The sequence below is a fragment of the Chiloscyllium plagiosum genome, chromosome 1, assembly GCF_004010195.1.
Source record: "Chiloscyllium plagiosum isolate BGI_BamShark_2017 chromosome 1, ASM401019v2, whole genome shotgun sequence".
In the NCBI taxonomy this organism is placed as follows: domain Eukaryota; kingdom Metazoa; phylum Chordata; class Chondrichthyes; order Orectolobiformes; family Hemiscylliidae; genus Chiloscyllium; species Chiloscyllium plagiosum.
The window spans coordinates 80657442-80670232 of NC_057710.1; the positions used below are offsets into that span (position 1 = coordinate 80657442).

The 12791-nt window shown below is 40.6% G+C and overlaps 1 protein-coding gene across 2 annotated transcripts in view; it reads right to left on the reverse strand.

The window, feature by feature from the left end:
- Window positions 1-12791, reverse strand: part of zdhhc2 (zinc finger DHHC-type palmitoyltransferase 2) — a 107432-nt gene that overhangs the window by 67831 nt on the left and 26810 nt on the right. For both annotated transcript variants that reach the window (XM_043690199.1, XM_043690209.1), the window contains exon 2: window positions 1745-1771. In XM_043690199.1, the coding sequence (XP_043546134.1) occupies window positions 1745-1771 (27 nt within the window). The remainder of the gene's footprint in view (window positions 1-1744; window positions 1772-12791) is intronic.

The window sequence follows — 12791 nt, forward strand, 5'->3', positions numbered from 1 at the left end:
GTGGGCACAGGTTTTGCATTTCCTTCAGTGGCAGGGGAAGGTGCTAGGAGTGGGATTTAGGCTGGTGGGGGGCATGTGGATCTGACAGGGAAGTCGCGGAGGGAATGGTCTCTCCAGAACACTGATAGGGATGGGGAGGTAAATATGTCCCTAGTGGTAGGGTCTGTTTGTAGGTGGCGGAAGTGGCGGAGGATGATGTGACATATACATAGGTTGGTGGGGTGGAAGGTGAGGACCAGGGTGTCCTTGTTGCGTTGGGAGGGGTGGGGTTTAAGGGCAGAGGTGCAGGAAGTGGAGGAGATACTCTGGAGGGCATCATCAATCAGGTGGGAGGGGAAATAGCGATCTTTGATAAATAAGGCCGTCTGGGACTTTCTGAGGTGGAATTGGTCATTCTGGGAACAGATGTGGTGGAGACGAAGGAATTGGGAATGAGGGATGGCATTTTTACAGGAGGTGGGATGGGAAGAGGTATAGTCTAGGATGCTGTGGGAGTTGGTGGGTTAGTAGTAGATATCTGTGGTTAGTCAGTCGCTGAAGATGGAGAGGTCCAGGAAGGAGAGGGAGGTGCCCAAGACAGTCCAGGTGAATTTGAGTTTGGGGTAAAAGGTGTTAATGAAGTTGATGAACTGTTCAACTTCCTCATGGGAGCACGAGATAGCGCTGATACAGTCATCAATGTAGGGGAGGAAAAGGTGTGAAGTAGTGCCGGTGTACTACAAAAGGTTGTCAGTAATACATACCCAACAAAAAGGTGGGCATAGCTGGGGCACATGGCTACCCCTTTGGTTTGGAGGAAGTGGGAGGATTGGAAGAAGTTGTTGATGGTGAGGAAAACAGATACTTTTAAAAGCAAGTCGAAAGTTATGAATGAATAACTTAAAAATAAACCGTACGCCATACATAACGTATTTTTACCTTTCACTAGTTCTGTTTAAAATATATGCTGGGTGAATGGGCAACAAAGTTCCACAGTTTGGCATAGAGGGTATTAGGGACCATGAGTGGCAGTGGATATATATATAGGAGAAAGTGAGGACTGCAGCTGCTGGGGATCAGAGTCGCGAGTGTGATGCTGGAAAAGCACACCAGGTCAGGCAGCATCCGAGGAGCAAGAAAGTCAACGTTTCGGGCATAAGCCCTTCCCGATGAAGGGCCTATGTTTGAAACGTCGATTCTCCTGCTCCTCGGATGCTGCCTGATCTGCTGTGCTTTTCCAGCACCATACTCTCAACAGTGGATATATCTGTATTTGCATTGGTACTGAACAGCTCTAAAACATGCTGTTGAAGAAGATGACACAATATGGATTAAATTCTACAATATTCTGGGTAATTCTGAAATAATTTGCAGTATAACGGAAGATAATTTCCAACCAGGACAATATATTTACTAAAACTTTGGGAGCGGCATTGATTCTTCAAATTAAAGATGTTTAAGAACCTGAATAGCATTTAGTATGTTACAGTTATCTAAGTAATTTTGAGCATTGGATTGTCAATTAATTAAGTATTACAATTCAGTATTGATTTTAACCAAACACACCTGATAGAAATATAGTGATTGTGAATCGGATTCCAATTTCATTTTATTATTGCATTTAAAAGAGAATATAAATCAAATGGGGAATTTAACAAGACTCTGACCTCAATTCACTTCATTCCTGCTGGATAGTTCAGGACATATTCAGAACAATTTTTTATACCAATAAATCTTGGTAAGTAATTTGGAAATAAATACTTACTTTTTTCACCAATATTTTTCATAGACACTGTCACAAAATGAAAACAAAAAGAGATAGATTAGACAAAAGCCAAAACAGGTTAAAATTTATGTATGTATTGTGTATACCTTGTAGTACTTTCTAGGGCAAGGCATCTCCCAACATGTCTTGTTAATTTTTATCCTCACCCTCCACCTTGTTGTGAGTTGTAAAATTTGTGTATGTATTGTGTATACCTTTTAGAACATTCTTGTACTTTCTAGGGCAAGGCACCTCCCAACATGTCTTGTTAAATTTTTATCCTCACCCTCACCTTGTATTTGTCTTGTGAGTTCCTGTAGATGTGAAGGCAGGCTCCCAGCTCCAGACTGAAGATTAAATTAATTGTTTCAGCATTTCCTAGGTCTGGATTTTAGTCCAGAAATGCATTTCTGTGCGCAAGCAGTAGTAGGGGGGAGGAAAGGGGTGCTGGATTGAAATGACTTGGGTTTGTTGGGTAGCTTGTTGGGACTGGAGGGCTTAATCTGCTCCTCCTGACTGTTGGAAAGGTGCTGACCTTAAAGATTTAACCTTCTCATGTCTTTTCAGCAGTTAAATTTCCAGATGCTTGGGAAATCCAGCCAATGCAAGTTAAAAATAGAATGACTGCTTCAATGAGGACATTGAGCCTTAGTACAATATTTAAATGAGGACATTGAGCCTTAGCAGAATATTTAAGTGTCCAATCTGTTTCCTGTAAGCGCCTTAGTTGTTTGCCCCTTAACTATTGTTTTACAATTTCCTCACCTAAATATGAAATAGAATGATAGATATTTTTGGGGGCACAAAACTTTTTAACTTGTTAAGGTTTTTAATTAATTAACACATCATTCAGCATTTTTGCATGAACCTGGACAGAGTCTGTAAAGTTGCAGAAACAGGATATTAAAGAGAGCCAGTAGTCTTTTGCAATGCACTGAGATATAGAGTATTTATTGTACTCAAATGACTTCATGCCAGAATAAGTTTTGGTTGTTGTGCAGAACAGTAATTTCTTTGTAATGTTCCAATGTTTTAAACAAAAGTCTCCATTATGTAAAATAAAGGAGCTATTTTGATTCATCGTCAACATATTGTCTGGATTTGAACCTTCTAAATGTTGATCTTTCCTGGATACGTGTTACACTAGCTCACACTCAATACAGAAGTGTTGCTTTCACACCAGGATACCGTTGCATTGAATTCCAAGCAGTGCTTGATCCCAGATTTCCTATCTGTAGTTATACCAAACTTTACTACTTCTTTGTTCACCCTGAAATTTTGATCTGCGATCTGCATAGGCTGTGAATTGACGTCGGACTTAAATACATTTATAGCCAAATGAACACTGAACATTCTAATTTAAATTATGACAACAGGAGATGATTGACAATCCTGACATTAATAAAACCAAAATGCATATGGAGGCCTGGTGAATTGGAGAGGTGAAGCATAATGGTAGAGCGTTCTGTCAGTTAAAAGCATTCTGTGATGTGTTTCCTTAAGCTTCAATAGCAAATGTGGGAGGAGAAGAAAATGTAGGTTGATTTTAACATTAGAACCAAGAAGTGTGTTTTAGCCCACCTACCTTGGTGAAGAAACCAAAAGTCATTCTGAGATCTCAGCTTTGTTTACCTGGAAGATGTGGATGAGAGTGCCAAATGCATGCCCTGAACTAACACAGTGAATTTAGGTTGGTCACCTGATTGGCAGCCATTACATTTGGAGTGTCAGGGTCAAATGATATTAGGAGGGATCCTGAGGAGGCAGCAGCTCAGAGAAGCCTCACAAGAAAAATGTAAACCTCTGCAATTGGTCAGACAGTGTGAAGCATAGACTCTGAAAGTTACTCTAAGCAGCAGGTTTCTATGTAGGATAGCAATCTGCATAATAAAAACCTGCAAACCTGCTGCAAGATTACACTTGAATGAAATGGAAGCAGACACCCTGAAGTATTCAGATTTTCACTAAGCAACTGAGAGCAGCTATGACATTTGTTGTCAACTCAATACTAATTAAAAACATGGAATCAAATAAATGCAATGCAGTCATTGAATGACAGAGTGAAGGATGGTACATTAAATGTTATTACAGAATAATTCTTGGCTACAGCAGTACCAATTTGGCAGTATTTTGAGGTGACTTTGTTACGACACGGGGTAAACCCTCCTGCTTAATTTAAAACCAGCAGCACAAAAGATTTAACCCGTGCTGTAATTTGTAAAAGTTCAAGTGGTCAAGTAAAAATTAACAACTTTATTTCTTAAAGTATAACAGAGGATAATTAACTAATAACTATTTACAATTCCTTCCACTAACCTATCTTTTACCTTCCCTTCTATAATACTAGTCCGATAAAACTCCCAATTAGATTTACAGAAAAATTCAAATTTTTAAACCAGCCAGCAATCGAATCTTCTCTTTATCTTTGTCGGTAGATTGGCTCTTGTTGAGGTTTTTCCCCTGTGCAAACTTCTTTTCTAGACAGGTACCTCTTGGAGTTCTGATTAGCAGTCTACAGCTGTGGCAGTTCTCATCACAACTGTTCAATTTTCCCCAGTCTTATACCCAAAAGCATTGGATTGTGTCATTGGCTTTTAAGATTGTCAATATACTCAATTCAAAATCGTTTGGAATTTGGTATTTTTCAGGGTATAATTTGAAGCGATTGGCCTAATTTGAATCTGTTTTGTTGCTTCCAAGCAACCAGCTACCCTAATAGCTGGAGCACATGTAACATTGTATCTTGTTGAGAACATTTGGTGCTGTCACTGCTAGCTTTTACTCGCTTAAAGGTACAGTACACCCATATCTTCATAACAACTTCAATCCCTCCTAAAGGAAGGTACTGGTGTACAGAGGAACCTCAATTTTCTAAATGAGATGGGTGTGCACTATTTCGTTTGGATAATTGATTATTCGGATAATCGATTTTATCTTAAACAAGGGAAGCCACACTGATCTAACACTGTGCTCCACCAGACAATTTATTTAGATCTATAATTTTAATGTATTGAGTGCAAGAGGACGCAGCTTTCACATGATGAACAAAATAAAGCAATGATAAATAAGAAAACTTTTCAAAAATGCAGCAGTGGTTACCATTTGGCAATACAGCATTAAACAAGGTCCTGAACAGCTTCTATGATCGCAGCAGCATTTGTCAGTTTCTAGGAACACAGTCTTGCTATAGAACGACAGAAGCACCGCCTCACGCATGTGTTTACATTCTCGGCCATTTTATTTTAATGAACAGCCCAATAAAGTGACAGGAATACCCTGTACGTAAAACACTTACTTTTGCAAAGGGCTGTGTAACAACCCTTACCTAAAAAAATCCAGTCACTGATGCTTGAGCTGCTCATGTTTCTTTGTTTTTGCCAGCGTTTCACATGTTCTTCAGTACATGTAAATCAAATACACTTAGCTCTTTCATGTAACATGTTTGCGGGACCTTGAAGTCATCTTCGGATAATCCGATATTCAGATCATCGAGGTTCCACTGTAGCTGGTAATGCCACTGACATCTAATACACCATGTTAATGTAATGGGGAAATGGGCTCAAACCTTGCCATGGCAAATGGTGAAGTTTGAATTTGCATTTTTCAAAAAATAAAAGTCTGGTCAAACGGTTATTGTGTAGCCATTGTCAATTGCCATAAAAACCCATCTTGTTCACTAGTATCCTTGAGGGAAGGAAACTGCCATCCTCACCTAGTCAGGCCTATGTGTGACTCCAGACCCTTAGCAATGTAGTTGACTCTTAAATTGTCCTTTGAACAGTTAGGGATAAGCAATAAGTGCTGGTCCAGGCAGAGATGCCCACATCCTGTGAATGAATAAAATAAAAACTGACAACCTTCGAGGATGGTGAAATAAGCTATTGTGAAATCAAGGTTTTGGATGATATCAGGTACACTGTCCTTCTCAGATATGTACAGAAATAAATGACTCAATTTGTTCTATTCTCACTGGATCATTGAGCAGCATGATCCTACCCATTCCATGAATTTTGCTGTCTTATAACTGCTTTACAAGAAAGCACTATGCACTCCCACAGGTAAGTCCACATGTGGGGAAATGTATAAGGAGCAGCTGCTGAGGATCTAAGACATGCACCTTGTTGTCTTTAAGCTGAGAAATGTCATCATTGTATTCTAGTTAACAAATATCACTACATGGACTGTCATTCCATAACTACAGTTGTATTTATTTGACTTTATCTGGCAGGTGATGTTACAGTACACCCATCAATGGTCAGTTCATGTGTCAGATACATTGAAGTTAATATTTGAAAGAGAAATTAGAAATGAATACACATTTACAAACTTTACTATCCTCCTTGAAATGTGAAAACAATAAAGAATTAAGTGCTGCACCAGCTTCAGGATATTTCTGCAGGAGTTCCTCAGGCTATTGTCCTCAGCTGCTTCATCAATGATTTTCCCTTCATCATAAAGTTAGAAGTGGGGATGTTTGCTGATGATTGAACATATTCAGCACCATTTGCAACTCCTCAGATTCTGAAGCAGTCCATTTGCAAATGCAACAAGATCTGGATAATATCCAGCCTTGGGCTGACAAGTGGTAAGTAATGCTCACCCACACAAATGCCAGGCTATGACCATCACCAATCAGAGACAATCTAACCACCCCTCCTTGACATTCAATGGTGTTACCATCACTGAATACCACACTATCAATACCCTGGAGGTTATCATTGATCAGAAACTCAACTGGACCCTCCACATAAATGCAGTGGCTACAAGAGCAGGTCAGGTGCTAGGAATACTGTGGCGAGTAACTCACCTCCTGACTCCCCAAAACCAGTCCACCATCTACAAGCCACAAGTCAGGAGTGTGATGGAATACTTCCCACTTGCCTGGATAAGTGCAGATCCAGTAACACTCAAGAAGTTTGACACCATCCAGGACAAAGTAGCCCGCTTGACTGGCACTACATCCAAAAGCATCCACTCCCTCTATGACCGATACTCTGTAGCATCAGTGTGTACTATCTACAAGATGCACTGCAGAGATTCGCCAAAGATCCTCAGACAGCACCTTCCAAACTCACAGCAACTTCCATATCTAGAAGGACAAGGGCAGCAGACACATGGGAACAACATCACCTTCAAGTTCCCCTCCAAGCCACTCAAACTGACTTGGAAATATGTTGCTGTTCCTTCACTGTCACCAGGTCAAAATCTTGGAATTCCCTCCCTAAGGGCATTTTGGATTAACCTAAAGCAGGTGGACTGCAGCAGTTCAAGATGGTAACTCACCACCACCTTCTTAAGGGCAACTAAGGACGGGCAATAAATGCTGGCCTGCCAGTGATGCCTACATCCCACAAAATGAATAAGTATTTTAAAAATGTTTATTCTTGATACGCAGTCATTTCCCATGTGGTAAAGCATTAGCACAGGACCGCTATTTCAGATCATGCACTTTGCAGGCTTCAGACCAATTCAGAATTGGAGATCAAGTCCTAACATAAGTCCATAATAGAAGCTCCTGGCCACATATCAAAGTCCATCTATGAGGTGATAAAGGATCATTAGCCTTCACCCACCATCCCCTTTCACTCTACGTCTTTGCTCTAGATACAGCTATTTTAGATATTTTCTAATCAACCTATTTCGAGATGTGATGACACCCCTATAGACCAGGTAGAACCTGAACTTGGGCCTCCTGGCTCAGAGATAGGGACAGTACCACTGCACCACAAGGGCCCTCTGAAGCATATTATTTAAATCAATCTGTTCAGACATATTACAATATACATTTGGGGCAAATCAGACTTGAACTTGGATCTCTTGGACCAGGGCCGGGAACACTAACACTGAGCCATAAAAGTTCCCAATTTACAGTTGTTAAATATTGTTCCAAAGTGTATCCTGCATTAACTCAAGGGTTGGATACTCTTTAATCACTCTGTTCCGAGATGTTATTACACGCCTCTGAAGCACAAGGGACTTGAAGTTTGGCCGGCTCATAAGCAGGGATTGTTCCAAACTGTTCTGAAGAAAGGTGACTAGATTTGCAACATTAACTCTGCTTTCTCTCCATGGATGCTGCCAGGCACGCTGAGTTTCTCCAGCAATTTCTGCAATGGTTTCAGATCTTCAGCATCCGCAGTTCTTTGCTTTATTCTATCAGATTGCTCGAGGACTTGGCAGGGTAGATGTGGAAAGGTTGTTCCCCCTTTTGAGAGAGTCTGGGACCAGGAATTAATTCTCCAAATAAGGGATCGCACATTTAAGACAGTGATGAGGAGGAATTTCTTCTCTCAGACGGTAGTGATTCCATGGAATTCTTTGTCACACAGGGCTGTTGAGGCTGGGTCATCAAGCATATTCAAGGCTGAGATAGTCAACGTTTTAGTCAGGAATGGAATCAGGGGTTATGGGAAAAGGCAGGAAAGGGGAGTTGTGCAATATCAGATCAGACATGATCTCATTGAATAGTGGAGCAGCTTTGGTGGGCTGGATAGTCTACTTCTGCTTCAATGTCTTATGGTAGTTAGAGGACTTTGCAGTTTTGTCAGGATTGCCAGGGTTGGCTTTGGTATTGACATTGCTGGTGCCTAGGCTGATACCAGGTGGCCTATCCAGTTTCATTCTTCTCCTTAGACTTTGTTGTGGTTTGTGGTTAGATAAGAAAAGTGGCTTGCTAGGCCAGATGGCAGTTAGAGTTAATCATATTGCTGTGGGTCTGGAGTCACATGTAGGCTTGACTGGGTAAGGTTGACAGAGATCATGTGAACCAGATGATACAAAAATGAATTTGATGAAGAACTGTAGGATGACAGTTTATGGACTGGTCAGGTGAGCTGAAAAGTGGCAAATGGAATTTAATCTACTGAAGTGAAAGGTGATGCTGAAAATAAATAAGGCAAGGGACTCATGCAACAAATGGCAAGATTCTGAGATGTGGAGGAGAAATGAGGACATTATAGCGTGTATACACACAGATCCTTGAAAGTAGCAGAACAGGTCATTAGGATGGTTAAAAAAGCATTTGCAACACTTTCCTTTAATGGCTGAGGCCTAGAGTATAGGAACAGGGAGGTTGTGCTAGAATTCTATGAAATATTAATTACACCACAGCTAAAGGAGAGATTGCAGCTCCTCTCACTGTATTATGTGAAGAATATGATCACACTAGAGGGGTTACATAAGAAATTTACAAGAATGTTGCCAGGAGTGGAGAAATTATAGCTACATGGCAAGTCTGAGCGTGTTTTCTTCAGAATAGAGAAGGTTGATGAGAATTAATCAAAGTACATAAAACATGAGGGATCCAGGAAGAGTGGATAGAGAGTATATACTTCAATTTGCAGGGTGGCATAGATTGAAAACAATTGGAGGAAGGGTCAGCAAGATATTATAAAGTGATTGTTTCAGCCAAAGACTGGTATGGGACCAGAGCTCTCTGCCATTAAGGGTAATGGAGACTAAACATCTTGAAACTTTCACTGATAGAACTACGACTGAAAATCTAAAAGGTGGAACTAGACGGGATAGTTCCTTTTAGGATGAGAAGGAAACTATGGACAAATGGTCTCCTTCTATGTTGTAGTTCTGTTAAAATTTCCATTGTATTGATATGCAATGTAGTTATTTGTTTTTAAAGTCATATAGTTCTTTATTTCTGAAATGGGAAACTCTGTCAAGCAAGATAGGAAATGTGCAGCAAAAAAGAATATGGCTTGGAGCCGGGTCCCAAGAGTTTAGCCAGCTAATGTATAGAGCCTATTGTTCAAATATTTTGTACATGGAAACTGTCTTTATGCAGTTGATTAATGCCTTTAATACAACACATCAAATTACAGAAAACGTCAGTGAAGTTGTGTTACAAAGAAAAACAATAGTTATGTAAATTATATATTGTATTCATATATGGCAATATTCAAATATGCATAAAATGCATACAGTGACACAGCAGCTCAGTGGTTAGCTCTGCTGCCTCAGTGTCAGGGACCTGAGTTCAATTCCAGCCTCAGATGACTGTCTGCATGCAGTTTGCACATTGTGTGGGTTTTCTCTGGGTTCTCCTCTTTCTCTCTCAGTCCAAAGATGTGCAGGTTAGGTGGATTCGCCATGCTAAACTGCCCATAGCATCCAGGGATATGTAAGCTAGGCGGATTAGCCATGGGATATGTGGGGCATGGGGGCTGGGTGGGATGCTTTTTGAAATATTGGTGCAGACTCAATGGGCTGAATGGCCTCTTTCTGTACTTTAGGGATTCCATGATTTTAGTGCATTGACTTGATAGGTAAACTAAATAATTGATTTGAACAGTTCTTCATCATGGCATCTGATAAAAATAATTAAATGCAGCTCTCCCTAATGGGCCACTATTAAGAATTTTTTTCTAAATCCCAGTTAATGTCACTTTACTTGAGTAAAGGAAAAACGCGGAAGCACACAAACTGAACTTTACATTGTTGATTAGAAAAAAAATGAATCTTACTGAAAATGCCCCACAACGATGCATTGAAAAACCTTGGATGAAGCCATCCCAAAACACATTCTTGTCTTATGGTGGCTAGTGACTCAACCCATGGTAGAGAACACAGATACCAGCCTGACATTCACTAATCATCCTCAGATGTGAAAACTGGTGACTTGGCTGAAATACAGAATTAATTCTGATGCTTAAGCATGCCAGGATAGAGGCTCTCTCCATCAGATTTAGCTCTTTAGGACAAAGGAACTTGATAGAGTTAATAGAGATGATTTTGAGAGGTTTTGATAAAGTAAAGAAATTAAAGTTGCTCCCATTAATAAAACAGCTAAAGACACAGATTTAAAGTTTTTGAGCAAGAACTGAGACTGGATTTAAGGAAGTGCATCTTCCAGTCAAGATGGCAATGGAGAACTCAACTGTCTCTACACATTTTGCTTATTTCTAATTTCCTTCTCTTCCCTCACTCTTTTTTTTCCTTGTTTTTGCTGCTATCCCCTTCTTAGTGCTCATCTCCCCCGGCAGCAAGGTGGCTCAGCGGTTATCACTGCTGCTTCACAGCGCTAGGGACCCAGCACCTCAGGCAACTGTCTGTGTGGAGTTTGCACATTCTTCTCGTGTCTGCATGTGTTTCCTCCGGTTTCCTCCCACAATCCAAAGATGTGCAGGTTAGGTGAATTGGCCATGCTAAATTGCCCGTAGTGTTAGATGCATTAGTCAGGGGTAAATATAGGGTAGGGGAATGGGTTGGGGTGGGTTACTCTTTGGAGGGTCAGTGTGGATTTGTTGGGCCGAAGGGCCTGTTTCCATACTGTAGGAATCTAATCGAATCAAATCCCCCATGGCGGCTCTCAGCCTGGTCTCACAGCGGCTCATGGCAGCTCTGAACAGCTTGTTGTGGATCCCAGCATGCTCTCTCGGTGGTATGTCGGCTGGTCTCTTGGCAGTGCATGGTGGTATCTCGGTTTGGCATGCGAGTGGATCCTGCCTGGACATGTTCCTGAGGCACAGGGAGATCGGAGAGGTGGCAGTTTCAGCAACAACGATGGTATCTGTGCCAGCAGCATCAAGAACAGAGAGCTGAGGTCTCATGGACAGCGAAATAAGCAGAGGACTCATCAAAGACTGATGAACTTTTCACTTATTCCTTTATTTTCCTAGATTAAACCAAGAACAACTTAACTATTACCTTATTTCTTCATTTTTCTACTATTCTATGTGGTAATGCTTAACTTTTTAACTCTCGCTTCTCTTACTACTTTGTACCTAAGTTTTTTGTACCTTGCTATCTAAGATGGTGCCCTGTGTGGTGACATGACACACTTTTCACTACTTCTGTACTTGAGTACACGTGACAATAAAAATTCAAATCTAAATCTAAATCCTATACTCAATGAGTGGGAACAAGCTGGAACTTGCTGCTACATTGGTATTTGAAGCAGATACAGTGAATGATTTCAAAAAGGAAAATCAGTTGATACTTCAGGGAAAGAAACTCACAGGGCTAACATTAAAGATGGTGAAGAATATATTCAATCTCATAAGCAGTGATCCTTGATTTCATAGTAAGCAGTCAGCAGAAAGGAGCAGGTGTGCATCAGTACCTGCAAAAGGTTATTGACTTAATCGAAAAGAATTATGTTTAGCGATGAGTATATTTCTTTCACTAGAAAATACTTTGATGATACGACTACTTGTATGTAGAAGACTGTGCATTTCTAATTTACTTCTAACTCATTCTGAATTTTCATACTCAATATCAGACTACATTGACCCACAATGTTGGACTATCACTGCCAGTACTCAGACTGTAACAATAATGCTGATGATGATTACTGAGTTATGCAACTTAATCATTTATGTCCACCATCCATATTCATTGTATCATAAATAACACAGTAGGAGACTATTTAACTCTTCAAAGTTTGCTCTTTGTTAGTGCTATTAATTAATTAATCCCAGTCCCTGATCTTTCATAGAACATAGAACAATACAGCGCAGAACAGGCCCTTCGGCCCTCAATGTTGCACCGACCTGTGAACTATTCTCAGCTCGCCTCCCTACACTATCCCAAAATCATCCATGTGCTTATCTAAGGATTGTTTAAATCTCCCTAATGTGGCAGAGTTGACTACGTGAACAGGTAGGGCATTCCACGCTCTTACCACTCTCTGCGTAAAGAACTTGCCTCTGACATCTGTCTTAAATCTATCACCCCTCAATTTGTAGTTATGCCCTCTCATACAAGCTGACGTCATCATTCTAGGAAAAGGTCTTTCACTGTCTACCCTATTTAATCCTCTGATCATCTTGTATGTCTCTATAAACATCCCCCTTAGCCGTCTTCTTTCCAATGAGAACAGACCCAAGTCTCTCAGCATTTCCTCATAAGAGCTGACGTCATCATTCTAGGAAAAGGTCTTTCACTGTCTACCCTATCTAATCCTCTGATCATCTTGTATGTCTCTATCAACACCCCCCTTAGCCGCCTTCTTTCCAATGAGAACAGACCCAAGTCTCTCAGCATTTCCTCATAAGATCTTCCCTCCAGACCAGGCAACATCCTGGTAAATCTC